Source organism: Pipistrellus kuhlii, unplaced genomic scaffold, assembly GCF_014108245.1.
Source record: "Pipistrellus kuhlii isolate mPipKuh1 unplaced genomic scaffold, mPipKuh1.p scaffold_m20_p_6, whole genome shotgun sequence".
Classification (NCBI taxonomy): Eukaryota; Metazoa; Chordata; class Mammalia; order Chiroptera; family Vespertilionidae; genus Pipistrellus; species Pipistrellus kuhlii.
In genome coordinates, this window is record NW_023425562.1 from 25,719,781 (window position 1) to 25,747,542 (window position 27,762).

General features: G+C 44.5%; 1 protein-coding gene and 1 long non-coding RNA gene across 6 annotated transcripts; both read left to right on the plus strand.

The window, feature by feature from the left end:
• ZXDC (ZXD family zinc finger C) lies at positions 1-27,681 on the plus strand. 5 transcript variants are annotated; one of them, XM_036419506.2, is made up of 11 exons: positions 2-1,140; positions 3,773-3,925; positions 4,024-4,102; positions 5,057-5,187; positions 6,442-6,612; positions 9,761-10,446; positions 11,512-11,571; positions 12,222-12,306; positions 22,210-22,379; positions 24,652-24,753; positions 26,050-27,681. In XM_036419506.2, the coding sequence occupies exons 1-11, from the start codon at positions 129-131 to the stop codon at positions 26,134-26,136; spliced, it is 2,736 nt and encodes a 911-aa protein (XP_036275399.1). In that variant the 5' UTR covers positions 2-128; the 3' UTR covers positions 26,137-27,681. The 5 variants fall into 5 exon arrangements, 4 of the variants coding, with proteins under 4 accessions (XP_036275401.1, XP_036275405.1, XP_036275399.1 ...); XM_036419508.2 differs by lacking the exon at positions 24,652-24,753 and having other exon boundaries at positions 1-1,140; XR_004984527.2 differs by lacking the exon at positions 22,210-22,379.
• Positions 6,665-8,876, plus strand: LOC123651561. The gene is made up of 2 exons (XR_006740355.1): positions 6,665-7,254; positions 7,292-8,876. It is a non-coding gene; the product is annotated as an uncharacterized LOC123651561 (long non-coding RNA).
• Positions 27,682-27,762: the final 81 nt, after the last annotated feature.

A 27,762-nucleotide genomic window follows, 5' to 3' on the forward strand; every position in this document is an offset into this window, starting at 1 on the left:
GCTCGGCGCCGGGCTTTGGCGCCGCGGACTCCCCGAAGCAGCAGCCGCACGGCGTCGCGCACGCCTGGGCGGGGCGGACCGCGCTTCCTCCGAGCGGCGGCGGCTGCGACGCCCCTGCAGGGTCCAAGATGGATCTCCCGGCGCTGCTGGCCACCCCGACCCCGCGCGGGGCCCAACATGGCGGCGGCCCCGGCCGGCTCCGCCGAGGCCCAGGCCCGACCCCCGGCCCGGGCCCCGCGCGCCGCCGCCTGCTGCTGCTGCGGGGCTCCGAAGATGGCGGGGCGGCGCCGCGGCGAGGGGAGGCCGGAGCGGCGGCAGCGGCAGGTCCCGGGCCGAGCCCGCCGCCCCTCGACGACGACGACGACGACGACGACGACGACGGCTCTTTCGTGGTGCTTCTGGAGGTGCCGCGCGGCGCCGCGACCGAGGCCTCCGGGCGGCGGGAGGCTGAGCCCGGCGCCGACGCGGGTCCTGCCGGCCGGCCCCTGCAGGGCTCCCGCGGCGCCGCCCCCGGCCCCGGCGCGGCCCCCGGGGACACCGTGGCCGTCGGCGGCCAGGACTTGATGGTGCGCCTGGACCGCGGCGTCCTCACGCTGGCCTCGCAGTCGCCGCCGCCGCCCCCCGGCCCGCCGCCGCCGCCGCCGCCGCCCCAGGGGGGTCCGCCGGCCCCGGGCCCACCGCCCGCGCAGCCGCGGGAGGAGGCCGCGAGCCCGGCCGAGGGCCGCCGCGGGGCCCCGGGGCCGGGCGCGCTGGGCTACCGCTGCCCCGAGCCGCAGTGCTCGCTCGCCTTCGCCAAGAAGCACCAGCTGAAAGTGCACCTGCTGACGCACGGCGGCAGCCAGGGCCGGCGGCCCTTCAAGTGCCCGCTGGACGGCTGCGGCTGGGCCTTCACCACCTCCTACAAGCTCAAGCGGCACCTGCAGTCGCACGACAAGCTGCGGCCCTTCGGCTGCCCGGCGCCCGGCTGCGGCAAGAGCTTCACCACCGTGTACAACCTCAAGGCGCACATGAAGGGCCACGAGCAGGAGAGCTCGTTCCGCTGCGACGTGTGCGAGGACCGCTTCCCCACGCAGGCCAAGCTCAGCGCGCACCAGCGCAGCCACTTCGAGCCCGAGCGGCCCTACAAGTGTGACTTTCCCGGTAACGCAGGGCCTGCGGGCGGCTGCGGGGGGCGGGGGGTTTGAGGGTGCCCCCCAGGGCCACATCATCCAGTGGCTCCGAGTGGGTGTGGTGGCGGGGCGGGGCTGGGCTGGGCAGGGTTTACACTCGGTGGGCCAGGCACGAGGGGCGGGGACACGGAAGCTCCTGTGTTTGGTGTGTGTGTCCTAGTTCTTCCCAGGGCACCTGAACCCTGGGGATTGCGACCAAATAATCACGGTTGCCCTTCCCCGTGGCGGTGGCAGCAGATCCCCCTGAAGGTGCTTCTGGTTAGTGAGAGAAAGAACGTATCTTCCCAGAGTTTTGTTATGAGACAGGCCTTTGTTTTCCTCCATCTCCTTTGGAAACATTCACTCCTCTGATGCTGGTGGGGCGTCCAGATGGAAGGCCTTAAGATGGTGAGGCGCCCACAGTCTGTGCTTTTTATACTTATTCTTTGGACTCCACAGTTTGTCAAGTTCTCAAAATTGTCCTCTTGTGGCCGATGAAGTGACTGAGGCCCAGCAATGGGGGAAAGAAATCCAGGGATGGTTCTTTGTCCACTGCCATGGCCTGCAGCGGTGGGGAGATAAGGCTTCCATACCAGGCATTCTTTCCCTGGTAGGCTGGTGTAGGTGCTTAGAGAGAGAGAGAGAGAGAGAGAGAGAGAGAGAGAGAGAGAGAGAGAGAGCGCGCGCGCGCGCGCGCGAGAGCGCGAGCGCCCCAGAGAGGAGAAGGCTCCCTCCTGGCTAGGAGTTGGCTTGGGGAATTGGGTAAGAGGCCTTTGCAGGGGGAGTTGGGGACGGGGGAGCAGAGGGTCTGCAGAGCCCACGCAGGGCTTGTGGGCTGTTGGGAGGGTGTGGGAGGGTCAACCAGATGGTGAAGGTCCTTCCACCACCAACTCATTAAAACAAAAAGGCAAGCATGCACCTCACGGGAGTCCCACGTGTGTGTTGACATGCTATATACATTTGATGCTCTCCTGATACACAATAAAATATAAAATATACTCAAGTATAGAGAGCTTGAAAGAGTGAAATGCAAAATGCCAACATGTTCCAGAGTTCCCTTCCCATGTGCTGTAGGTTGTTTCATGTGGCCCTCTTCGTGGAGGACATGGCTTCAGGCCACTGATTGGAAACCCTTTTCTGTCATACACTCTGGGAATCGGACCGTGGCTTAAAGACTGCACAGAGAGCATGATTCTGAGTATAATACTAGGAAAATCAGGGATCTAGCCTGTTGTAGGGCCTGAGGTCTTCCTGTAGTTTTGAGCTAGATCAGTGTTTCCCAAACTTTTGACATACGTGTACCCTTTCTATAATTTTCATAACGCTGAGTACCCCTCGTACTCATGAGAACGTAGAATTAGGTGCAGCTAAGCACGGTGCAGTGCGTACCCCCACCAAACTCTTCCCATACCCCTAGGGGTACGTGTACCACACTTTGGGAAACACTGAGCTAGATGATCTGTGTGGTGTCAATGTTTGAGATGGGGTAGAAGCAGGAGAGGGATCAGTGAAGTCCCGAGAAATGTTCCAGATTGAATTTGCTTAGGGCTGACCTTGGCAGAGGCAGTGGCATTGGGGATGGTGAGGGGGCTCCACATGCAGAGTCAGAATAGAGGGCTGGTTTGTAGATGTGGTTTTGTTCTGTGTAGGCATGCTTGGATTTATCTGACCAAAGCCCCAGACAGGGAAAGGCCTGGCAGGGGAGTAGAGTCATGGCGAAGAGGATGGTTTAGGGCACTTAGAGAGGCCCATTTTCCCAGGTCAGTGTTGCCGGGGACAGGGTTCTGTGGGCCGGTACTTTGTGTGGTGCTGTGCAGTGTGTACCTGCGGGGCGGGTTACAGGCACTGTGGTGGCATGTTAAAGGCTCTTCAGAGAGCTGCTATGGAGACACTCAGTCAGCACCTTGCAGCCTGATATTTTCCACCTATTTGAGCACTGGATGTTTTTGTCAAAGGATAACAATTGTGTGGAAAGTCTGCTCAGACCGGCTCCATTGGTTGGTGGCTTAACTGGGGGCTGAGGATGGAGATAATGGGAAAGACCATGTGAATGAAGATGACCCCAGTAACCACCTTTGGCAAAGTAGGGAGCCTTGAGGAAATGGGCAAAAGGAAAAAGAGAAGCCAGGTCCCTGTTGCAGAGAATATCAGGGAGGACATTTATGTGTAGAGGATGCAGCATCACCCCAAGGGCTTAAAAGTCTCAGATATTATGATGGTTTGTGGCCCTTCCAAGCCCAACCCTAATAGACAAAATCTTGTTCCTTAGTATCTAATTGGATTTTTTTGGATTTCACACCAACAGCACTGACCTTTGCGTTCACAAAATGTATGCAAGACCTGTGCCACAGAGTGGAGTAGATGGAGGGCTGTGATTGGAGGACTTTCCCTTGATCAGATCCTTCATCTCTAAGTCATTTTAAACAGGTGTCTTTCGTGTGCTAGCCAGCCCTAGTTTAGCTACTACAAAGCCAGGTGTCAGTGGTAGTAACTTTCCAGAGGTGCTTCTGAATCATTTTTTCCCTCGTCTGCTTCAGTGCCAGCAGTGTCCTGGATGGTGGCTAGTGTAGCTGTCTTCTGATTTTTGCCACACCAGTGAGCAGGTTTGTGTTTTCTTCGTTCAGGCTGTGAGAAGACCTTCATCACGGTGAGTGCTCTGTTTTCCCACAACCGAGCCCACTTCAGAGAGCAGGAGCTCTTTTCCTGCTCCTTTCCTGGTTGCAGCAAACAGTATGACAAAGCCTGTCGCCTGAAAATTCACCTGAGAAGTCATACAGGTAATGAGCTAGGGAATGCAAAGTCATTTGGAACCAAGATCTGTCTTTGTGGTAGCGTGCCATTTATAGTGACATGTTGTAACTTTTTCTTTTCTAAGGTGAAAGACCTTTTATTTGTGACTCTGACAGTTGTGGCTGGACCTTTACCAGCATGTCTAAACTCCTGAGGCACAAAAGGTAATCTATACATTTTGGTTGAATTATAAGTTTTGAAAATGAATGAATGAATTTCTTAGTAGTAGACGCTTATGGATAAACTATCTCAGATTTCTTTAAGTTATAAGGAAACTTAAAGATAATTTGACAATGTAGATAATTTGGCAAATTCAGAAAGTTTTAAGAAGGAAACTGCTGAGCATCCTGATTACCCAAAGTCAGTTGTGTTTTTTTTTTTTCCTGTGTGTACTTGTTTTTAAATTTAATTGGTACCTGTTATGTACAATTCTGTATTTTTAAGAAAATTATGGTGTGGAATAAGCTTTCCTCCTGTCAATACCAACTTTCCATGGTGATAATGACGGCCTTGGAAGGCTTAGCCTATAAGAAGGTGCTGCTCAGCACTTCTGTGTATTTCATGTAATCTTCCCAAGAACTTTGACTCTGATGTTCTTACTCTCTGTTTTGCAGTGGGACTCAAAAGGGTGGGCAGTTTGTCCATGCTTACATAGCTGGAGTTTGAGTGTTTAATATACAAATGTTACTCAGAAAGAGGCAGTGTTTATGCATGGGCTTGAGAAGGTCCTTTTGCCTTTTAGTGGATCTTATGCACACTTCTTGTTGCCCTCTGTGGATTGGGAAGCTTTTTATTATTGGGATTCCTAAACAGTGGAGGTAGCTTTATCAGTACATTGAGACTCAGCTCTTTCTAGATTTTTCTGTGTCTGACTCTGGGGTCGGCTAGGTCATTAGAGTAAAGTAGAATTTCTAATTAAAGGGTGGCTAAATTGCAAATCTGTCCATGTGGGTTAGAGACACAATTAAGGTTCTCTGAAATGTACTGATAAAAGTTTTTTTTTAAATGCAAAGTTGTAGTTTGGTTTATTTTGCAGAATTTTAAACAAAGAATCATTTTGAAGCCTGGGGCTTCTGGGCTGTGTGAGTAATTCGTGTCATGTTTTTCTGTCCTGGCAGGAAACACGATGACGATCGGAGGTTTATCTGCCCCGTCGAAGGCTGTGGGAAGTCATTCACGAGAGCAGAGCATCTAAAAGGCCACAGCATCACCCACCTGGGCACAAAGCCGTTTGAGTGCCCTGTGGAAGGTAGATTTTAATACATTACTTTGAGCTGTCAACTAGCACCATATCCACATCGATGTTGTAATTTTTAGTTGTTTAAAGGTTCGTTTTAGTTGCCTAAGGGCAAGGTGAGTGTAAGTTGTAGCATTAGATTTACTTGGTTTTAATTAATTGTTGTATCTTGGGAGCATTGTATTGGAAAGAACAGACTTCAAAATCAGACCTGTTTTGACTGTTGTCCCTGCAGGGTACTTATTAGATCTGTGGCTCTAGTTAGTTACCTGTTTAATTTGGTGGCTGTGAGGACAGCTGGTTGTCTACATGTCCCTGCCAGGTCATAAGCTGCCAAGAACCCATCCAGTGAGCAGGTTTGTGTTTTCTTTGTTAAGGCTGTGAGAAGACCTTGGTGTAGAGCTCCAACAGTGGAAAATCAGGGCATTTTTGAATCTTCTTGTTTTTCGTCTATCCTGTATGCAGGTTTGTGCTCTTACCTACTGGTTAAGCAGTTGAGTAGTCAAGGCAGTGCCAGTTCCAGGCTCAGTTTATATTCCTGACTTAGGGCCATTTGCTTGGTCCCTCTGGGCATTAATTTGGTAAACTGATAGGAATAGTGGAGATCTGTTGAGGTTGCTTCTAACCTTAAATGTCATAGAATTATGGTGGTTTTAATAGTTGTAGCTTGATAGAGATGTACAAATTTTTTAGCACTTGAACATTAAAGGAGTTGTTTAACACTTAATTTCACTTAATTTTTCCAGCAGCCCTGGGTAATGGGTCAACAAACAAGCTTAGAGTTAACTTGTTCAGGGTCACACATCTTATATACAAATGATGTGAAACTTCAAATCTCTTTTTTAAAATAGAGTTTGCTTTCAAATTTAATTTCTTATGATGCTGCTCCAAGAGGTATTCAGTGTATGCCCCTTCCTTGTGGCTAACACATGGCCATGCATTGTCTCATTATTTTGATACTAGAGGCCTGGTATACAAATTCATGCATGGGTGGGGTCCCTCGGCCTCAGGGCCTGTGGGGCTAGCTTGTGGGGAGGGACCACTGTAGGTTGACCCGCTGGGAGAGGTTGGCTGTGGGAGCGCACTGACCACCAGGGGGCAACTCCTACCTTGAGCGTCTGCCCCCTGGTGGTCAGTGCATGTTATAGCGACTGGTCATAATGGCTGCTCATGCTTTTATATATATATAGATAGATGACAAGGAAATGTCAGCATTGGTTCCTTGATAACCTATAGACTTAACACTTATCATTTGTTTTGTTCCAGGGTGCTGTGCCAGGTTCTCCGCTCGTAGCAGTCTCTACATTCACTCCAAGAAACACCTGCAAGACGTGGTTGCTCCAAAAAGCCGTTGCCCCGTGTCCAGCTGTAATAGACTCTTTACCTCCAAGCACAGTATGAAAGCACATGTGGTCAGGCAGCACAGCCGGCACCCAGGTTGGCTTGATTTATGTCCCTCTTAGGGAGCTACAAAGATGTGTAAGCTTGACCTGTTCAGAGAAGCAAAAAGGTATCATTCCATCCTTAGCTCCTTTCAGAAGTTGGCGAGTCCTAGGCTAAGTATAGTGCAGTGAGGTCTTATCAGCCCAGGGAGCATGGACTCTGCTGCCACTTGCTCTGCTTCTCTAATCCTTGTCTGAAGTGCTTACCTTGAAGAGTGTTCAATATTCCATGTTTCTGGCTTTTCCTGCATATGTCTCCAAAATCTATATCTTCCTGTGATCTCTGTCCTAAGTTCTAAGCCTGCTTCTCCATCATTTCTGTCTTTGGATCCTTTTTCTAAGTCCTGTTCTTTCTGAGCACACCCTCTGACTCTTCTCCATACTGCTGCTGAGGAAAGTCCTTGAAAACAAGAACAGAGTTTTGTTTCAGGATGTGGCTGAGGCAGGGGTGTGAGGGCTGAGCGGGAACCACGACAGTTCTCCAGAGGGGGTGTCTGGGCACACGAGGGCTTTTTTATCTGGCTACATGGTGGCATGGAACTTAGAATCCTGCATAGTCCTACAGTTAGGATGTTGAGGGGTCTGGGTTGCCACATGGCTGTCTCCCCTGCTCACATCACCCTGCTCTTTGGGGCATGTGTGTGTGTGGCGGGGGGTGGAGGGTGGAGGAGTAGGGGGAAGCGGTTTGCTGTGTCTAGCCAGTGAAATCTTGGCTAGCCATAGAGTTACCTGAGCATGTTAACCAGGCCCTGCTCATTGCCACCTGGGTGACACGTAGCACCAGCCTTGGGGTGCAGCCAACTTCCCAGCTGTGTGATCCTAGGCAGGGCACAGGTCTGCCAGCCCTGGTTTCCTCATCTTTTAAATGCAGAGCTTGATGAATAGTTCAGTGAATGTTTGTGTCCTTTGGCTTCTTTTAATCCTGTTTAACGGTCACTTCTTCCCTCTTTTGGCTGTAACAGTGATTGCTATTCAGCTTTGCATTCAAAGAAGCTGCCCTTCTAGACTAGGTGTCTTGAGGATTCATGTTAGAGGCTGTCTCCTTGGCTCACAGAAGTTAGTCACATGCTGGTGTTCAGAGGCCCTCAGTGATGGATCAGGTTCCTGTCTCTGTCTCTACCTGCCCAGCTCTGAGCTGTTGTTCTGTGATACCATGCGCCTGGCCTCTTTGCTCCTTCCCTTTTCCTAGCCTGGCTCATTCAAAAGTCAGCAACGGCACTGTTTTCTCTCTGGGGGTGAGAACCTCTCAGGTGCTTCTGTAGTGCCTTTATTCCACACTCCGCATTTATGATGTGACATTGACTTAATAGTGTGTCATTATTCCCTGTCACAAGTTAGGGGTAGATGCCAGGTGTGAGAAATAAATGCTTTGGAACGCCTATATAGTATGGACTGACTTTGCCAGGGCTATGGCAGCCCCAGGATTTGCTGTTGAGTTCCTCCTCACAGTGGTCCTGAGATTGGGGGTTCCTCCTCACTCTGCCACTGACAGAAGGCTGAGGTGGAAATAAGAAGGATTTGCCTGGGTCACCTGGGCAAAGAAAGACTGGAGCAAGGTCATGATTATAACCTTAGGCTACATGTTCTATTAATTAATGTTTATTTAGTGATTTTTAAAAAATACCTGGCTCTTACACATAGCAGGTCTCCAGTAATGTGGAATTAATAAAATGCTAAGTGGAAAATTTGTGAACAAATTGGTATCTTATTTGCATTGAGATTATTAATAATCGTTTCATAGGGAGCTGAATTCTCAAGATTGTCAAGGGGTTTTTTGGAAAGTTTTGAGAGAGAGAGTTTTTATTTTATAATTTCTCCAAAGAACCACTACCATTTTCTTTCAAATGTTTCATTGGTACTAAGAGATAATTAATGAAGAAGCAATAATATATTGTTCCTATTTGACAACTAAAGAAAGTATATTCCAAATTTGGTTATTTGAAATTTATTTTGGGTGCGGATGTCTAGAATAGATTCTTTCATAGGTTTGCATGAAAAATATAATAGGCATGCTGACGTGGTGTCCACAACCAGAAAATATAAGTTTGGGATTAGCTTAATGGTTGGGGTGGAAGGAATAGATCCAGGAACTGATAGCCTTTTCCCTCTGGCTGGGCCCTGGCCATTCTAGAAGCTGCAGGCAGGAATTTCTTAAGAAAGAATAACATCAGGTCCTTGTTTGTTTTCGGATTTGGGATGATTTGGTGTACTTGTGCATAAACCCCCAATTTGAATATTCATTGAAATTTTTTTAAATTATGGTAATGTTCATTATTCCCCAAGGGTGTTCCCATCATTTTAGTTACTTAATTAGCTAACAAATAATTATAGTATTGGCCCAGTACATAAGACAAAATGAAGAGGGATCTACTGGAATTGTTTGTACTATAATTTATAATGCTGCATTAGGGTCAGGCACTGTGCCTAGTATTGAGGGACAAAGATGGTCGGACAGACTCTGCACCCTCAGAATGATCATGGCAGGAGTATTAGAGGTTGGGAATACAATGGTGGAAGGGGAAGGAAATTGACCTCCAGAGTGCCTGGGGGACCTAGTCACAGTTCTCTGCAGCTCCCTAGAGCTGGGTCCCACAGACCTAATTTTTCACCACTGTTCACCCCCAGATGACTCAAATTTGTTTTGGAGTGGCAGCTAGTTGAGTGAAACATACAGTTTGATGAGGAATGAGCTGATACAAGCTAATTCCAAAAATATCCTCAGCACCAGAATTCACCTTGTATCTGACTTTTGAAGATTGGTGTGCCATGGAAAGTTTTAATCTTTTCAGGTGTAGTGATTGTGGTATAGCAGAAGGAGTACAGGATTTAAAGCGAGAATGACATGGTTCAAGTCCTATTACCAATGTGACTTTAGAAAATGTTATTTAGACTCTTGTGTCACTTCCTCTGTCTGGAAAAATCCCTGTCAGTTTGAGGATTTGAGACAACATATGTAAAATGTCTGATGTCATCACGTTGCCGCCTTTCAGCCTGTGGCCACTTTCGATGTGCCACGTAGCAGGGGCAGGAGGAAGGCAGTACTGTATATGGTGCCTTTAATGGGTGGCTTAACATCTTGAGTACAAATAAAACTTCTTAATCTTTAAGGGCATGTAGTAACTAGTGCACTCATTCCTTTTCAGATCACTTTCCTCAGCTAGGAGCTCCGAGTTCTCTTCCACTCAGCAGTGAACTAAGCAGCCCAGGCCAAAATGAGCTCAACAACATTGACCTGGCCGCACTCTTCTCTGATGCACCTGCTGATGGGAGTGGTGCAGCGGGGGCCTCGGACGAGGCGCTGACCTCTGGAATCCTGACTATAGATGTGACTTCTGTGAGCTCCTCTCTCAGAGGGAACCTCCCTAATAATAGTTCCTTAGGGCCCATGGACCCACTGGTCTTGGTGGCCCACAATGACATTCCTCCAAGCCTGGACAGCCCTCTTGTTCTTGGGACAGCAGCCACTGTTCTTCAGCAAAGCAACTTCAATATGGATGACGTGCAGACTGTAAGTGCAGGAGCATTAGGCTGTCTGGTAGCTCTGCCTGTGAAGAACTTGAGTCAGGACCCACAGGCGTTGACCTCCGGCAGCAGTTTACCAGCGAACACCACCACACTGACCTCTCCAAGCACCCCACCAGGAAACACCAGTGTCCCCGAACTGCTGACTTCAATCAAAGTGGAACCAGACTCGCCTCCTGGCCCTGGTGCTGTCAGGCAGCAAGAACGAAACAGAGAGGTATCTTGGCCTGTGTTTTCCGGCCTTCGAGAAAGGCACAGTCCTCAGAAAGACTCGGGCCTCAGTGCAGGGACTGGCAGCTTCTCTTTGGTATGATGTGCTGTATTCAGTCACTGCCGCCTAGCTTACTTCACTCAATTTTGAGGATGATCTGGATGAATTATTTATGTGTAGACATTTCTTACACTTTGTGAAAGGATGGAGCCCTGGACTAACAAGTTTGGAAATCTGAATTCTGATCCTGAGTCTGAACTGATTAGTTTTTAGCCTTAAATTCTCATTTCTAAAATGAGGGGGATTGGCTAGATGATTTCTAAGGTCCTTTTGAATTTTTTGTGTGATATGTTTCTTTTCTTGAAAAAATTGGGAGTATTTCATAATGTTGAAATATTCTGCCTTTGTGCTCTTCACATAAAACAAGTCCTAAAACTTACTAATAACCAGAGGAAGAGGAGTCATGACATCATCTGCCTTTCAAATTTTAATGAAAACTTAAAAATCATTCAAAACAAAACAACACTAGAATTGAGGGAAAAGGGAGTGGTTTGTGAACCTTTGTTTGGAGGGTTATGAGTAGTTCTCCAGTATTGAAGCTTGACAGTGAATATCATCATATCTGTCAGCTATACATTTAATATAATTTAATTTAAAAATAATTTAAAGGTTCTTTGAGGCTGACATTTTCCTCAGGCTCAGATGGGAATGATCAAATAGGTTTTTTCTCTGTGACACAGATTAAATTTGATGATATTGTTCAAAATGTTAAATCTTTATTTTATCACATTTTTAACAAAAAGTTTAATCCTTTGAAATAAGATCACTTTTGAGGGATGTGATGAACTTATATCATAGAGCCAGCTTTTTATGTCTGAGTCTGACCATCTCTGTCTGTCAAGCCTCTTCTGGTGTCTCACTAGTGGGGGCATAGCAACATGTGCTGACCTCTGCTTTGGTGGCTGCAGCAGTTGCCAGGTGTGCAGGTGCCTGGGCCAGAATGGCCGATGGCGTGGGGAGTCACTACCTGAGTGCAGGGCCTTGGTGCCTTGGGAAACAGTTGTTCTCTGGTGCCACTGCATCCTCAGAGGCCTAACTGTGGGTGGAGGTAGGAGGAGCCACCATGACCATGAACCTGACCCTTGTTCATTTTCTCGCTAGCTGTGTGACGGGCTGCCTCGATTCTCTGAGCACAGATGGTGTGTGGTGAATGGGTTACAGGTATGCCATGAGCTGTTTAGGGGTGTTCTTTTTCTTTATCTAGTGATAAGTACAAACTTTCTCTTACAAAAACATTCACAGATTTACAACAGTTGAAGTCCTATTTAAATACTATTTGGCTCCCTCAGTAATCTTACAAAATTCAGTAACTAATTATTATTTTGGTATGTAAGGTTTTGAGTTGAGAACCTGCCGCCAGAGTGGCCTCTGCAGTGGGTCTATGGAAGGACTTCCCCAGATCTGCCATACAAGTATTGTGTGGTAGGCTCTGAAAAATGTTGGACTGAATTAATGCAGTGAATTATCACTGAAAGAAGGGTGGTTATTTGTTTCAGACAGCAGAGAAGTATGTAATTCATTTTTTTTAAAACAGTTTCTGTATAAAATATTTTAGTATTTTAGACTTTGGAGGAATAAACTTTGCTTCTCTGGATAATAAAATTATGTATGTTGTTCCAACTCTGATTTTGTGTAGCTATCATTATAATTGGATGTAGCATTTGATTCTCAGTGAGCCTTTGCTGGAGATTCTCAGAGTATTGGACTCCACTCTGTTTAGGAAGCACACTTACTACATCTCAGTAGCTCCTTTGCTAACCCTCCCGTTGCTGTTTGGGCCAAGTGACTGACACACATTTCTTTGATCTCAGGAAAGTGGGGGCTCAGCAAGAACTGATTCCAGAGCCATTCAACTAGCCAAGAAAAAAAAGCAGAAAGGAACTGGGAGCAATGCAGGTGAGGCTGTGTGTGCTGCAGAGCTGGGGAGTGAGGGTTCCGAGCGTTACGTTGGGGCTTAATTAGGGACAGAAGAAACACACAGAATGAGTGTGTTCTGTGTTTTTTTGTTACTTTTATGTACAAAATGCCTTTTCATCAACTCCTTAGTTTTATGTGAATTTAAGTGAAAAAAAAGTTACTAGCAAAATTCTCAGCATCAATGTGGACATATTTTATTTACCTAAAAAAAAAAAAGTGAGTGAAAATGAGTGGTTGTTACCTGGTAGGCTGCAAAGGAAAGAGCAAAGCAGACCGGGTGTCAGAAAAGTAGAGATAGAAATCTGATGCTAAACGGCTGCTGGCCTCTGAGCTCAGTGTGGAGAAAACCCTGAGGACCGCTGCTGCTGTCCACAGAGCCGGGCCCTGGGTGGCGGGGGCGTCACGGGCACTCAGTTCAGAGTTATGTTGAAATCTAATTTTAAAACGTCAGCAACTTTTTGAATTTTTGAATAACACTAAGTGGACCCAACAAGACCTGCTAGTAGTTTGTGGCCTCATGTATCTATTTGTCCATTCTTCCTAAAAGTGGAATAGTGAGATGTAGTGCTTAAAGGAAGCTATGGTAAATTCTTTTGTAAAGGTGAATTCTTTTTAATATTACTTTTTTATATTTAATTTGTCTTTTATATTTATCTAAAATGTATTTATAAAACATCAGGAGGTTTGTAGGATTAGCAATATAATTTTATGTCTTTCTGTACTTATTAACATAAGGCTTTTTCTTTAAAATAATAACTTCCTATTGATCAGTTCAGTGCATATTAGGTAAAGTTGATGATGAAAACCAAATACTAATTTACTTAATCCGATAGGTAATCTCAGTTTAAAGGAAAAAAATATACTATGAACATTTAGGACTATAATACATGTTATATCCATTGCATTATTTTGAAGCAGCATTATACATGTGGTTTTACATTTTTATATATTTCAGCATTATCTTTTATATCTTTTCAGGGACACTGAATAAAAATAGCTACCTATTAATCATACTATCATTGCTTCATTAAAAATTAACACGATTTTCTTATCATAAATATGTAGCAAGTATTCAACTTTTGTCTCAAATCCCATAAATGTTTTTATAACTTTGAATCAGAATCTAAGTAAGGCTCATATGTTATTATGGATTGACATGTTTCTTAAGTTTCTTTTACATCTATAGGTTTCTTCTTTTCTCTCTCTCCTGTGTATTTGTTGAAGAATCTGGCCAGTGTGGAGTTTGCTGATTGTATTTAGTGTAGTGTAGTCTTTTATGTTTCCTATAAATTAGTAATTACATCAATAGGCTTGATCTGGTTGAAGTTTGATTCTTAGGGTAGGCTGGGGGTTAGCAGAACTCTTTTAGTGGGGCCTGTTCCAGGGGCCTTGGCCTCAGGTGGTCTGTCCTGTGTCGTTAGCAGCTGTTGATGGTCAGTGACTGGATCTATTAGAGATTGCAGAAAGATGATATTCTGTCTTTCCTTTCTCATTTCTAGTTAGAATACTTCTGTAAAGAGCAACTTCTCATCAGTTTTTTTTTTTTTTTAATCCTGATATAGTTCATACAGGAAAGTCAGGATAAATGTCTAAATCTTTCTGTTTGTCAGTTTTCAAAATAATGAGCTGGTTTCTTATCATCTTATAATAGTAGTCAAAGTGCTTTAAACACTCTATAGACTTTTATGGGAAATAGAAATCTGGAACCTGCCAAGTATTTAGCCTTCATATGTGAAGATAGTAGAAGAATTTTCTTTAAGTTCAAAGGCTCACATTTTGCTACCTACATACTGTCGTTGCAAAGCACTCTTCTGAAAGAGAAATGTAAATATAGGCCCACATTCCCTTTTCCAAAACCCTTGGGACTGTGTTTCTCTCTTCTGACATTTTATTTTGATAGAATTTTAGTTTGCAGAAAATGCTTCCCTCTTGGCACTATTATGTATTGTACCTATTTGTGTCCTCCATTTGTGGTACTGTTTACCCAGCATCCCCTCATATTAGCTTCTTCCATAGTGACAGCACATTTACCTAACTCTGATCATAGACTGCAGGCTTTATTTGGATTTGCCCAGTTTCCCACCAGTGTCTCTTCTGTTCCAGGATCTCGTTTGTGATCCCACGTTGCATTTGGTTGTCACAGTGCCATAGTTCCTATCTGTGTTTGTTCCTCAGCCCTTCTTTGACTTTCATGGTGCCTGTGAAGAGTGTTTGTCCCTTAGTCTGAAATGTCCCACCATTGGGTCTGTCTAATGTTTTTTCTTGATTTGACTAAAATTATGGAACCTTTGGAACAAAAAAATGAGTTGTTCTTATTGCATCATATCGAGGTACATGTAATTACATATTGTTACAGGTTGTGATAACCTTTGTCACTGGATTAAGGTATTGTTGCCAGATTTTCCCATTATGAAATTATTATTTTTCCTTTGTAATTAATAAATATTTATTTTGAGGTAGACATTTTGAGATGGTGTGCAAATCTCAAGGGTCTGTAAGATCACCCTCACTTCGTATACCCAACTGCAAGTTTGATGGTCTCCAATACCACTTTAGGTTCAGTTATTTTCTAAGAGGACTCAGAACTCACGGTTATGGTTTATTGCAGTGAAAGGATACAGAATAAAGTCAGCCAAGGGAATAGAGCAGGATGCAGGGGATTTTCTATAGTGAAGCTTCCAGTTAGCCTTTCCCTGGAGTTGTGGACAGTGCTGCTTCTCCCACTGTGTGACAACACACGGTATTGCCAAGCAGGTGAACTCAGGACAGTTCACCTGAGTCGTACTCTCCAGCCATTCATCAGGGCCCCAAGGCCTCCACCTTAAGTCATATTGTTAGACTATCTGGAGTGGCCAGGGCCCCAGGTAAACTTACTTTCCAGGCAGGACATTCAAGGGCCTTGAGATTCATTCCTGGAATCTTGAATAACGACCATATTTCATTTTGGGCAAGGTTAATCCATTCCCCTACACTGTGCAGATAACTTTTTTCTCTTTCAGGCTCTTAATAATTCAGCACTCAAGGGTGGACTTGCCTTGTCTTATTACTCTGGTGTTCTTAAGGTGATTTTCTGTTTCCTTCATTTCTTGTACATTAATTAATTAGAATTCTTCTATAAGGAAGAACTATCTCTTCTCTCCCATTTATCTACTTAATTCGATCATTTATCTAGTTAGTTATGGATGCAAAGGTATTTATCCTTTAGGTTATCAATATCTATAATAATAAAAGCATAATGTGCTAATTAGATCAGACAGCTGGACGTCCTTCTGGACGACCTTCCAGACAAAGCTGGGACTGCGAGGGCCGAGGCAGCTACCACTGTTGTGAGGGCTGAGCCCCTTGCACAAATTTTGTGCATTGGGCCTCTAGTTGTATTATAACTATTACAATATTATAATAATATTGTATTATAATCTTTACAATATTACAATAATTACAATATTATCTATATTTATTTTTCTGCTCAAATTTTTCCAGCTTTGGCTACTAGATGTTATTTTGGTTGGATTCTTGTGTCTTTTTGACGTGTCTCCATCCTTGTGGTTTTGGTGAGACATCTTACTTTTTGGTCCTGTCAGGCTTATCTTATATTATCCTTAACTCAGTCCTCAAGTCTGCCACTCTCCAAGGAGCCTTGTTCCTTTATTGGAGAGTGATAGAGAAACTGAGGTCTGGGCTCTGGGTGTGCTCGTTGATCTTTGCTACCAGGGGACAAAACAGACATTTTGTGATTGTGACAAAGGGGTTATGATATAGTTACAGGAAAACAGGACTGTTAGTGGATTTAAGTAATTTAAACATAGGACTTCATTTGTCTGTACTAATGTGCATATACCAGTTCTTAGAAAATGTGCAATCTGAAATGTTTTGAAAAATAAGATACAGGGTCTAAAATCTAAGATCCTTCCCATGGGTATGCTATTGAGCGTGGAAAATAAAATTGTGCCATTTTTTTTAAATGTTCAGTATTTAATCCTCAAAAGAAACCAAGAATAAAAAATAGAGAGAAACTTTATTCTTGGAGCCAATAGTTAGCAATTACACTTTAAAAAATGTAACCAGTTTCAGAACTGTAAATTATATCTCTCTACTCTTTAAGGGCAGGGGAAAAGAAAGAAAATATAGTACTTACTGGAAGAGATAGTAAACAGCAATGTTGGGAGTCACCCTCATTTACAAGTAAAAGTGTGATTCCCCTGACTTTTAAAAAATATATTTTTAATTGACTTTTAGAGAGAGAGGAAGAGAGAGAAAGAAACATCTGTGAGAGAGAAACATTGATTGGTTGCCTCCGAACACACACTGACTGGGATGGAACCTACAACTTGGCATTTGTCCTGACTAGGAATTAATTGATCTGGTAACTTTTCCGTGCACGGGATGATTCTCAACCAGCTGAATCCTACTGGCCAGAGTACCTCTAACTTTTTTTTTACTGAGTCACAGAACAAAATCCCAACTATGTCTTGTCTAGAAGAGGAACTTGCTGGGCGGAAATATCTAGGAAGGTTAAAATTAGGATAAGAAAATAAAAGAAAAACAAGCAAAAATCACAAAGCAGGGTTAATGCTACTAGCATTGCAAGCACACAGTTTAAAGATGAGCACTTAGGCAGAGAAGATTGTCTCTGTTTTGGTTGCTCTTCACATATACTAGAAGACTTGTGACCATTTATGTGAATATTTATGTGAAGGCTTACAATATCAAACAATAGAAAGTAAAAACTGATGGAAATCTAGAGTTGGATAAATAAAAACCTAGCAACATCCAAATTGGTTAATTTAATTCATTATTTGCAGATCATATGGAAAAAGATCTGAAAGATATTTACAATGGGAGTAGTAAAGTTGATTCAATAGATCATACTCCATGACTATGGAATATTTATAGAAATTAAACTGAATTTGGCCATTAAGAAAAGCATTACAAAGTCTTTAAGCACAAACCCCCAGCCTGACTATACGTTTTTGACCATACTGTGGTAAAATAGAAAGTAAAAATTACTTGAAAAGCAAAAGAAAACCTACCCAACACTTGGGTTAAAGAAGACGTAAAAGCTAATTACAAATATTCATAGAAAAGATAGATAGGCATGTGGTTAAAAGTTGGAATTCTTGAGCAAGCAGCTTCTCTGTGCTTCAGTTTTTTCCCTTGTAAAATGATAATAAAAGCAGCTATATTGGATTCTTGTGGGGGTAAAGTGAGATAATAAGGTAAAATGCTTAAAGCACTTTGAATCTTACAAGCCACTTGTTAAGGATGAAAGTAAAAACTGATAGGGGATGTGGCAGAAGCCAGCTGCGAGTTTATGCCTGTGGGTGCCTTCCTGTTAAATAAGAGAAAGGAAACTAAGTGGAATAAGCTGATTTCAAGACAGATGGAAGAAGAACAAATCTAAGAAGAATCAGAAATCCGGATTTTGATGCTAAAATATGATCTATTCATATTTTAAAAAATCATTCTGTGTGCGTCAAACAAAAAATCGTATGTGGTTACAGCTTGTAACTTGTCATTTTCTATTTCTGAGCAGTTTTACCAAGAAAAAAAAAGGCATAATTAAATTTCACAAAATAATAAAGATTCAATGGAAAATAACTGAATATTGTATAAACTCTATGACAATAAATTGGAGTGCTTGAACAAAATGCATATTTTTCAGGAAAACAGAAATCATCATTATTAAAGATGACCAATAACTGTGGATGAAGTTAATATTTTGGAATCTCATGCTTGCCATTGGTTATACAGCTTCTACTTGTCCATGAAACATTATAGTAGTCACTGTTCTAGAACTTTTGTGGAAAATAGGGAACACCCCATGATCTGGATTCCAAAGCCTGACAAAGATACTCCCCAAAAGGGGACCTGTAGATTGATGATGGAAATGTTCTCAAAACACATAGGGTCTGGCAGTATACACTGAGTGGCCAGATTATTATGATCTCTGAACGCATAATAATCTGGCCACTCAGTGTACTTCTCTTGACTACCTCATTTATTTGATATGAAAGATACTATAAATCATGCACTGGCTGATAGAAAGCTCAGGGCAAATTGGTAGTTGATCTCCAACAAAAGTCTAGAATACTTTTGGTACCCATTTGAGATACAAATACACTGAGTGGCCAGATTATTATGTGTTCAGAGATCATAATAATCTGGCCACTCAGTGTATTTAACCTCATATTCTGAACATCTGAACAGTGAGGTTTAGTCTAGCTTAAGGACAATTTAATGTTGCTACTGGGTTTATCATAGGTCGGTCAAGAACTTTATTATTTTTCTCAACAGATTCTGTATTTTTTAAAAATTGATATCCATTACTGATGGAAATAGAGTATATAAAGTTCTGTAGCCAAATGAAGAGTTAAAAATCATACTTAATGGAGAGTTAACAGAGGCATTCTAAATACATGCAAGAATTACTTTGGTTACCATTATTACCTTTGGTATTTAATTTTGTTCTGGGGATTCTTGTATTGCAATAAAGCAAGAAAGAAGCATAAGAACCATAATAAAGAGACATAAAATAACTTAAAAATGATTTGATTGCTTATTGGAAAATGATTAGCAATTAAAATATATTTAAGTGGCCAGTTATAAAACAAATGTATATCCATCTGGAGTGTCCTGTATGACAGCAGTAGCTAATTAGGAAATGCAATGGAGAAAATACCTTACAATAGCAACAAAAATTAGAAAATATCCAGGAGGAAATTTCACAACTGTAGAACCTGAATGGAGGAGACATAAACCTTGGCTGAAAAAATGAGACGGGGATACCTTCCTTCAGATAAATTTACCTGATGCGTGTCTGAAACAACAGATACCACTGCTTGCATTCTGATTGGAGGTGGGGTGGGGATGGAGCATTTGATAAAACAGTAAATCGTGTGATAAATGTGAACAAAACAAGGAAAGGGACCGGTGATGGTTTCCAGTTTTAAAAAGGTAGACAGAGGCTTCTCCAGGAAGGCAACACATGCAGGAGGTGAAGAAGGGAGCACATTGGCGGATTGGGGCGAAGGACTCTGGTTGAGCTCCTGAGAGTGTCAGTGGAAAGGCGTTTGTTGGCAAAGCCACTTAGGGGAAAGCTTTGGGAAGTAAAAAGCTGGTGGGAGGCCAGGCTGTTGAGGGCTTCAAGGTCACTGTCATTTGGCTTTCACTCAGAGTCAGATGGGAAAACATTAGAGGCATAATTAAAAAGGTGATGTGATATTTTTAAGGGATGGTTCCAGCTGCTTTTCTGGTGGGGGGCGGGGGAGTTAGGGACAAAAAGAGCAGGTAGAGGTTTCTTCATTTTCCTCCAACAGGGAAATGAGAATAGCTGAGATCAGAATGGTGACTGAGCCAGTGGATAGATCTCATAATGGCAACAAAAGTAATAAAGTATCTTGGGATCACCAACAATGAATATGTACTGGGCCTGGATGAGATCTTGCTTAAGGCCTACCAGATACTTTGGATAGAAACACTTAGTTTTTATTAATTTACATCTTCTTCAGTTCCTTTAAATCCCAAAGGAACTTAAAAACCCCAAACTTGTTTTAAGTTCATCTAGAGGAATAATTTAGTGAGAATCTCCATGCAGGTTTCGAAAAAGAGAAACGGTGAAGCGAGGAGACCGCTGTGCTGTGACCTAGGCATGCTGAGGGCTGTTGGTGATGAAAGCCTGGCGGTGCCCTGGTGGAGGGCTGGTCAGCAGGACAAATGGGGACAGCTGGAGTGTGGCACAGAGTCAGTAAGCAAAGAACTCGTGTTCAGTGAATGGTTTACTCTTTGGAAAACCATTTTTTATGCACTTTCCCCCGCAGCTCCACCACCCAGAGAAAACTACTAACATTTTGATGTTAAACACTTTTCTATATGTATAAACAGCCTAATGGTGAAGAAATGGCACATCCATGTTTTTATCTGCTTTTTACTATTATTGTAATATGAGAATTTTTCATTGTGAATAAGTATATTTTATAGTATATTTCCCCCCCCCCCCTTTTTATTAAATTTTTTTTGGGGGGTGACAGTGATTAACAGAATATTCAGGTTTCAGGTGCACAATTCTTCAACACATAATCTGTACCCTGTATTGGGTGTTTACCACCTCAAGTTGTCTCTGTCCATCACCATTTATCCCTCCTATACCCTCTTCCATGTCTTTCTACCTCCAATTCCCATTCCTCACCCCATCCACATTCATCACACTATTGTCCATGTGCCATGAGTTCTTTTTTCCCTTCTCAATCCCTCCACCTCCCCCGCCACCCCTGACAGCTGTCAGCTTGCTCTCTATGAGTCTGTCTCTATTTTGCTTCATTTTTTAAATTAGATTCCGCATTTGAGTGAAATCATATGGTATTTATCTTTGGCTTATTTAACTTTGCATAATGTTTTCTCCAGGTCCATCTATGTTGTCACAAAGGATAAGGTTTCCTTCTTTTTTGTGTGTATATTTTTATTGTTTTCAGAGTGGATGGGAAAGGGAGAGAGAGACAGAAGCATTAATGTTGAGAAAGAATCATTGGTCAGCTGCCTCTTGCACCTCGCCCACCCCCCCCAATTGAGAATTGAGCCTGCCACCCAGGCATGTCCCCTTGATGAACTAGGACGCTTCGTCCAGAGGCCGATGCTCTTATCCACTGAACCTAACCAGCTAGGGCAAGATACACACCCTCCCTCCCTCTCCCTCTCTCCCTCTCTCCCTCTCTCCCTCTCTCCTTCTCTCCCTCTCTCCTTCTCTCCCACCATTTCCTTCTTTTTTGATGACCCAGTAGTATTTCATTGTGTAAAATGTATTACGACTATTTTATTCACTCATCTACTGATGGACACTTGGGCTGTTTCCAGATATTGGCTTTTGTAAATAATCCTGCAATAAACATAGGGGTGCATATATCCCTTTGAATTAGTGTTTCTGGTTTCTTCAGATAATTCTCAGCAGTGGAATTGCTGGGTGAAGTGGCAGTTTCATTTTTAATTTTTTGAAGTAACCTCATGTTGCTTTCCGCAATGGCTGCACCAGTCTTGCATTCCCACCAACAGTGCACAAGGGTTCCCTTTTCCCACATTCTTGCCAACACTTGTTTGTGGATTTTTTGATGATAGCCATCCCAAAAGGTGTGAAGTGATATTGTGATTTTAATTTCTCTGATGATTGTGATGTTGAGCATCTTTTCATGTCTATTGGCCATCTGTATGTCCTTTTAGGAGAAGTGTCTATACAGGTCCTTTGCCCTAGAAGAAAACATAGGTAGCAGACTCAGTTGTGGAGCCAGGCTTTGAATCTAGGCCATTGGTTTCTGCCTGGGATTTCCTGCTGCTCACAAACATTGTGAGTGTCAGAAAAACCCTTTCTAAGTGTCAGGATTTTTCTTTCTGCTTTGTACTTAATTTTTTAAAAACCCTATTTTTATGAAGTGATGATTTTTGTAAAGGAAGCTAAACAGAAATAGCCTGAAGGATATGGCAGCCATTTAGCATGTGCCAAGGTGTCCAAAAGGTGGGTGCGATTACCTGCTTTCTTTCCTGTCCCTTTCCCATGATTCTGCTGCTCCATTGGTTGGTTTTTCTCAGTGGTCTCAGAAACCTCCTGCATGCCTGGAGCTGTTGGAGTTGGAGAGTAAGGAAGAGTCTCCACATTCAAGAAACCTGCAGCTGAAGTCTGATGTTGTCTGTCCAAGCGGCACATATAATAAGTTTGTTAATCTTTCTCCTGTTTTCTTCACTTCTTACCTCATGACCGTCCCTGTTCAGTAATTGTAATTCTGCGGGGCTGTGCAGTGACAGGTAATGGGAAGGCTGTCTCCCCCAGAGTGTGGCCTCTGTGAAGGCAAGGGCCTGAACAGCACATGTACAGTGCATTGTTGATTTGTTTCATTTTAGGAGCCTCAGGGTCTACTCAGAGAAAAATGAAAGGTGGCAAAGTCACTCCTACTCACTTGTATGCAAACCAGAGTGGTTGGTTGTGTGGGAACCTTGTGGTGCCCGGCGGAGGTCTGCCAGGACCAGCTCCAGCAGCTGGGGTGCAATGTGTTCAGGTCCAGTTACTGCAGGTAAGAGCCATCGAGCTGGGAGGAGGCAGGCCTCAGAGGTGTCCAGGTGAGAGCCGTGGGCAAGGCCTCAGGGCTCTGTCTCTGGGTGCTCCTTTCTCTCAGTGAACGGCCATTCCACCACCGTTCCAAGTCCTGTTTTATATCCTAAGTCATCTGTCCATAACCCTAGCTTCTCCCTTCATCCCACCCATTGAGTTACATTTGTTCAAGCTTTTCTCTTCATTAAGATCGAAGCATCTGTGTCAGAGCTCTCTGTATGTGTCTGGTCCCCCCTCCCCATGTGCTCTGTCTTCTGTACCGTGGCGGGAATTCTTTGAGGTGGAGACACATGCCTGCTCCATTGCAAGGCCCCCTGTGGCTTTCTTGCAGCTGCTTGGGCTGCCTGAGGCTGGCCACAGACAGGCGCTGCAGCTGTGGATGCTGTGGCGCCTGGCTTCTCACTCTGCCTGCCCCTCCCCAGACCCTACTTCTCTTTTCAGGGCTGGGGTGCAGGGGCTTCCTCAGGCAGCATTCGTCATCCTCATCTCTGGGCACTGCTGGTAGCACACCAGATGTAGCCTTTATATATTAAAGGTGCTAGCTTTTTCTTTTTCTTTTCCCATTTTCATTCTTTACCAAACTGAGTCCCTGAAGGGCAGGGCCAGCCACCTCTTAGACTATGCCCCTGGCCCAGCAGACTCTGCATCTGGCAGCCACTCCACAAATGCTCACTAGACACATTCACCTCCACACCTCTGTGTACAACTTGATTTCCAGTCTCATTTTTGAAGGGCCAGAATAGAGACATAAAGTAATTTGGGTTTTAGAACAGACAAGATTTAAAAGCTGAGGATATGCGCCTCTGACCTGACCCAATCACATCCTGCCTCTTCACTGAGCAGTCTTCGGTGTCCTGGGTATTCTGGGGCCAAAGAGCACTGTGTGGCCAGGGAGGCCCAGTTAGAGATGCCATAGGACATCTGAGTCCTCAGCTGATCTGGCAGAGGGAGCAGGGAGTCCGGCCTGTGGAGCCTGTAGGCCTGGGAGAGGCCCATGGAGGAGGTAGGACTGTGCTGGCTGTGGAGTGTTTGTAGGGTTCAGATAAGTGAGAGAGGCAGCAATGGCCTGGGCAGAGCCAGAGGGGTCCCGGGAAGACAGGCCAGTGGACGGCCAGGCGGTTGTAGCAAACGAGAAGCAGATGTGAGAGTTTTGTGGGGGTGAGTCTTGCCTGCAGAGAAATGAAATATTTTTTTTCAAGATAAAGGTAGTGGGGGGGGGGGGGGGGGGGACACGAGTCTGAGCCTTCTGAACGTGGTCAAAGCCAGCAAGCAGGTCCCCAGTGAAGATTACAGGACTCACGGTTTTGACATGGAGACTGCAGGGAAGCTGGTACCACCGGAGCTAGTTGGAAAGGGAATTGTGGCTATTTTTCTAAGAAACACCAATTAAAGATGTCAGATTTGAGGTAGAGAAACCTGGGTTTTAATCTGTCTTTCCCTTACCTGCTAGGGTAGTCTTGGGTAAGCTACTTAAGCACTTGGGGCTTCCGTCTTAGCACATATAAGATGGGAATGATAGTGAGTGCTCAGTGCTTGTCACAGAAGGTTCTTGAGACTGGAAGGAATGAGAGATACTGATGGTAGTGCTGGTGACACCAGGATTAAGTGATGGGAGCAGTGGATGGCCACAGGCTGACATGCAGATGAAAAGTGAAGTGTTAAACAGTGTTCCTTTTCTGATTGGACAATTAGGGGCCTGATAGCTCCTCTTGCAAAGACCTTTCATCTATAGTCCCAGCTTGACTGAGGGTTGGATTCAAGGCAGAGACGGGCCTACCTGTGTGGTCTGAGAAGGCCGCTGGAGAGCAGTGGGACACCGAGGGAGAGGTGCCTGGAGCCTCCATCAGAGTTCAAGAATAACTCTCAGGAGAGAAGTTGGCACTTGGGCTGAGAGGAGGCATTTGAGTGTGGGAGAGTAAGGAAAGTTCCAGAAGGGCTTGGGAGGGAGGAGGGAGGAGCAGCCAGATGGCAGGTGGTTCAGGCCTCGCTTAGCCCCCTAGGCCTTAGGCTGGGATCAAAGTGAGAGATGAGGCTCAGAAGGAGGGGCATCAGTTCCCAGCCCCTGATGCCAATTGCTGCTGGGTTCTCGGGCCTCACCGGAGTCGAGGTGGTGTCTTGCCTGGATGCACTGGATGGGACCAGTTCTGCATATGGCACTGGTAGAGCTCCTCAGGCTAAGGCAGGAATGCTTTCGTGCCTGGTTGATGAAACATGTGCTGTTGCCTCCCTCCCAGGACGGCCCCTCAGGTGAAGGCGTCTTGCCGGTGATGCTGAGCCCGCAGTCTTCCACCTTCCACCCCCTGCTTGCCATTGGTCTGCCCGTCTATGTCCTCCAGGTCTGATGTCCTACACGTCTTTGGGTTTGTTAGTAAGACTGTCACACAGCTTCCGCTTCAGGGGCTGGCACTGAGGTAGGCCTCGGGTGGAGATCCATTGGGTTGTTGCCTGGATGTTTGCAGCTTTCTAGAAAAGGTGGGTAAATGGGCAGAAAATAAAAGGATAAGACTAAAGCTCAAATTTGCTGTCATTGTAGCTCCTACTTGTAAATAAGGTGAGCATACTCTTTAAAATATTTTATATAAGAGAAATTCTAGTCACTTTCTTCTATGGGAAGTTAGTTTTAATGGGTGGAAAAATAGACTCACACAAATTAGTTTCCTTAAGTAAATGGTTAACCTGGGCATAGGTAGCTTGTGTGGTAATTCAGATTTGGATATAAAATAATGAAAGTATCTAGCTTATTAAATTTCTAACAGACCTAAATACAATATATATTTAAAAATCCATAGAAATAGAAATTGGGCTATTAACCAGTTAACTGCCATGCATCCAAAATGGAAACCTTCCCAACCACCACGATATTTTGAATTTAATTAAAAATATAATTTTGCAATGAATATTTTAAAAATAAATATATTACAATTCTGGTGTTCTTGAATATTTTCAGTTGAAAATTTTTATGAAAAATGACTTTTTAAATTGTTTATAGGTGCTTATGGTGTATAAAGGGTTAAACATTTTCCTTAATGTCAAAAATAAATTTTAACTAAAGCACTGATATGAGGTGGGAGTGGAGGTGGGAGCTCCCAGACTGCTGCAGTGGTGACATCCAGAAAGCCCCTTTAGTGCCTACTACATGCTGCCTGGTGTTCCCACTCACAAGATCACTCCTAGAGACATCAGGTAGGATACAAATAGCCAAAAGCTGGTCATTGAAGCCTTGAATCTAATGAGGTAGAACCATTTCTCTAAAATAGGGGTGTCGAACTCAATCAGAGAAGGGGTCAAAATCTAAAATCCAGCCTAAATCTTGGGCCGAATGGTTTACTGAACAGTCATAAACTGTCATTATGATGGAAACACAGCGGAGTGCAGTGATGACAGCGCGATGCGGGCCACATTGCAAGGCCTGGCGGGACGGATTCGGCCCGCGGGCCTTGTGTTTGACACATGTGCTCTAAAAGGAAGAGGTGGAATGGTTTTTAATTAAGATAAGTCAGAAGCACCTGGCTGGCCAGCCCTGCAGGTTATGCTGCTAGTTGGTGAGTGGCTGTGATGCTGCCTCCTGCAAGTGGTCCTGCACTGCCTCAGCCCCCGTTCTGACCTCCTCATTGCTCTGCTTGGTTTTGCAGGAGGTGCATCCTGCAGCCGGAGGGGCTGCTGGGCCTGAGGACACACAATGCACAGGCAGCACTGTCAACCTACAGGACCTGCAGTGAAAGCTGCCCTCTACTGGGGGACCCAAGGGCGGTGCCTCCCATCGGGTCCCCGTGAGACTCTGTTACATGGTCTTGCAGGCCTGGGTGAGAGCCTACTCAGTTTCTGCTCAGAAGGCCACCCAAGTTCTTCTGAGACTTTTGGGTGCACTCATTGAACATGTTTTTTCTGACATTCTATCAGGAACCAGTTAGGGGCTGTACTATTTAAAACTGCCTTGTTAAGCAAAGTGCTTCAGAGAGGCGAGGATTGCCTTCCGAGCAAAGCACACCCCTCTTCTGTACTTGTGCCTGTGTGTGCACATCCCTTGTCCCATTCATCTGAGCCATGGAGCACCAGTTGCAGTTATAAAAACAGATTTGTGCAGGAAATAGAGAACAGGTCCCCTAGTCAAATACAACTTGATCTGTAGTAAAACCAGAGGGGTCTTTCAGCTTCGGGGTTTTAGCATTTGCCTCGAGAGAGATCTAAATACCCTACTTTCCCTTTCTGAGAGCTATGTGACAGGCTGTTTCCCAGCCCTTTGAATGGTGCTTGTAGGGGGGTCGACTTCTGTCACTGTGGGGCAGAAGTGGGCTTCTCATCACAGGAAGCCGAATTCTCACCCATGTTCTGGCAGACCAGGCAGGCTGCTGGTGTGAGAGGCAATTATTGAGGGTGAAGTGGACACATCGGGGTCCCTGTTTGTGAGCCCTCTGTGTAGACCGAATTTTGAGCTCACAGTTTGGAGATGGTAGAATTAAAACATTCAAATAATTTTTCTAAATTCTGTATTTGGGTACTAATGTTTAATAGTAATTTGACGATGGTTTATAAAGTCATGTTCAGAATACTATAAATTATGTGCAGGACTATAATGATGGCATGTATATGTTCTTGTTGAGGTTGAAGATGTGCATATCATGTCACCACATATTTTAATGTTAATTCTGTCTTGCAAAAGGAGACGAGTTGATAACCTTGCACATATTTGTTAATTGGTTAGTGGACTGGACACGATCACTCAGAAATGCTGTGTTTGCCTTATGCCTTTTGAAGTGTGTGTTTATTAAGATGCTACTTTGGTTCTCAGACTTGGAATCATCCAAACTCTGCCCAATCTGTGTTTCTTTGTTCCCTAAGTTTTTGGACTTGGGCTCTTGGGAGTGACCCAGCATTCGATTGTGATTCCTCTCTGACCTATTCTGAGGTGCCATCCACTCCTGCTCAGTGCTTCTCCATCCGAAGGAATTTATGCCCCATTTATAAATGGTTCGTTCAGAACTCTATGCTGCTTCACAAACAATTTCTGTGCTCATGTGGTCCCTCAGCCCAGGTCCTCCAGAAATCCCCGCCCTCTCCAAGGAGCCAGGCCTGTCGGCCAGGGTGGCCGTACCTCACTGACCTCCCGAAGGAGGACGTGTTGCTGGACCTCTCTCCCGCACGTCCCCCAGTGAATGTCCACTACAAGGTGATTGGTACTGTTAGTCGGTTTTCTGGGCACTGAGGTCCCCTGTTGGCAGTGGACCCAACCCTAGTGCAAATGAATAAAAGTTTTTGTATAGTTATGCACTGAAGGCTTCGGTTGACTTATTTTAAGGAATTATGTAAGAGTGTTGACATCGCTTTTTCCTCCAGTCAGGAGTAAT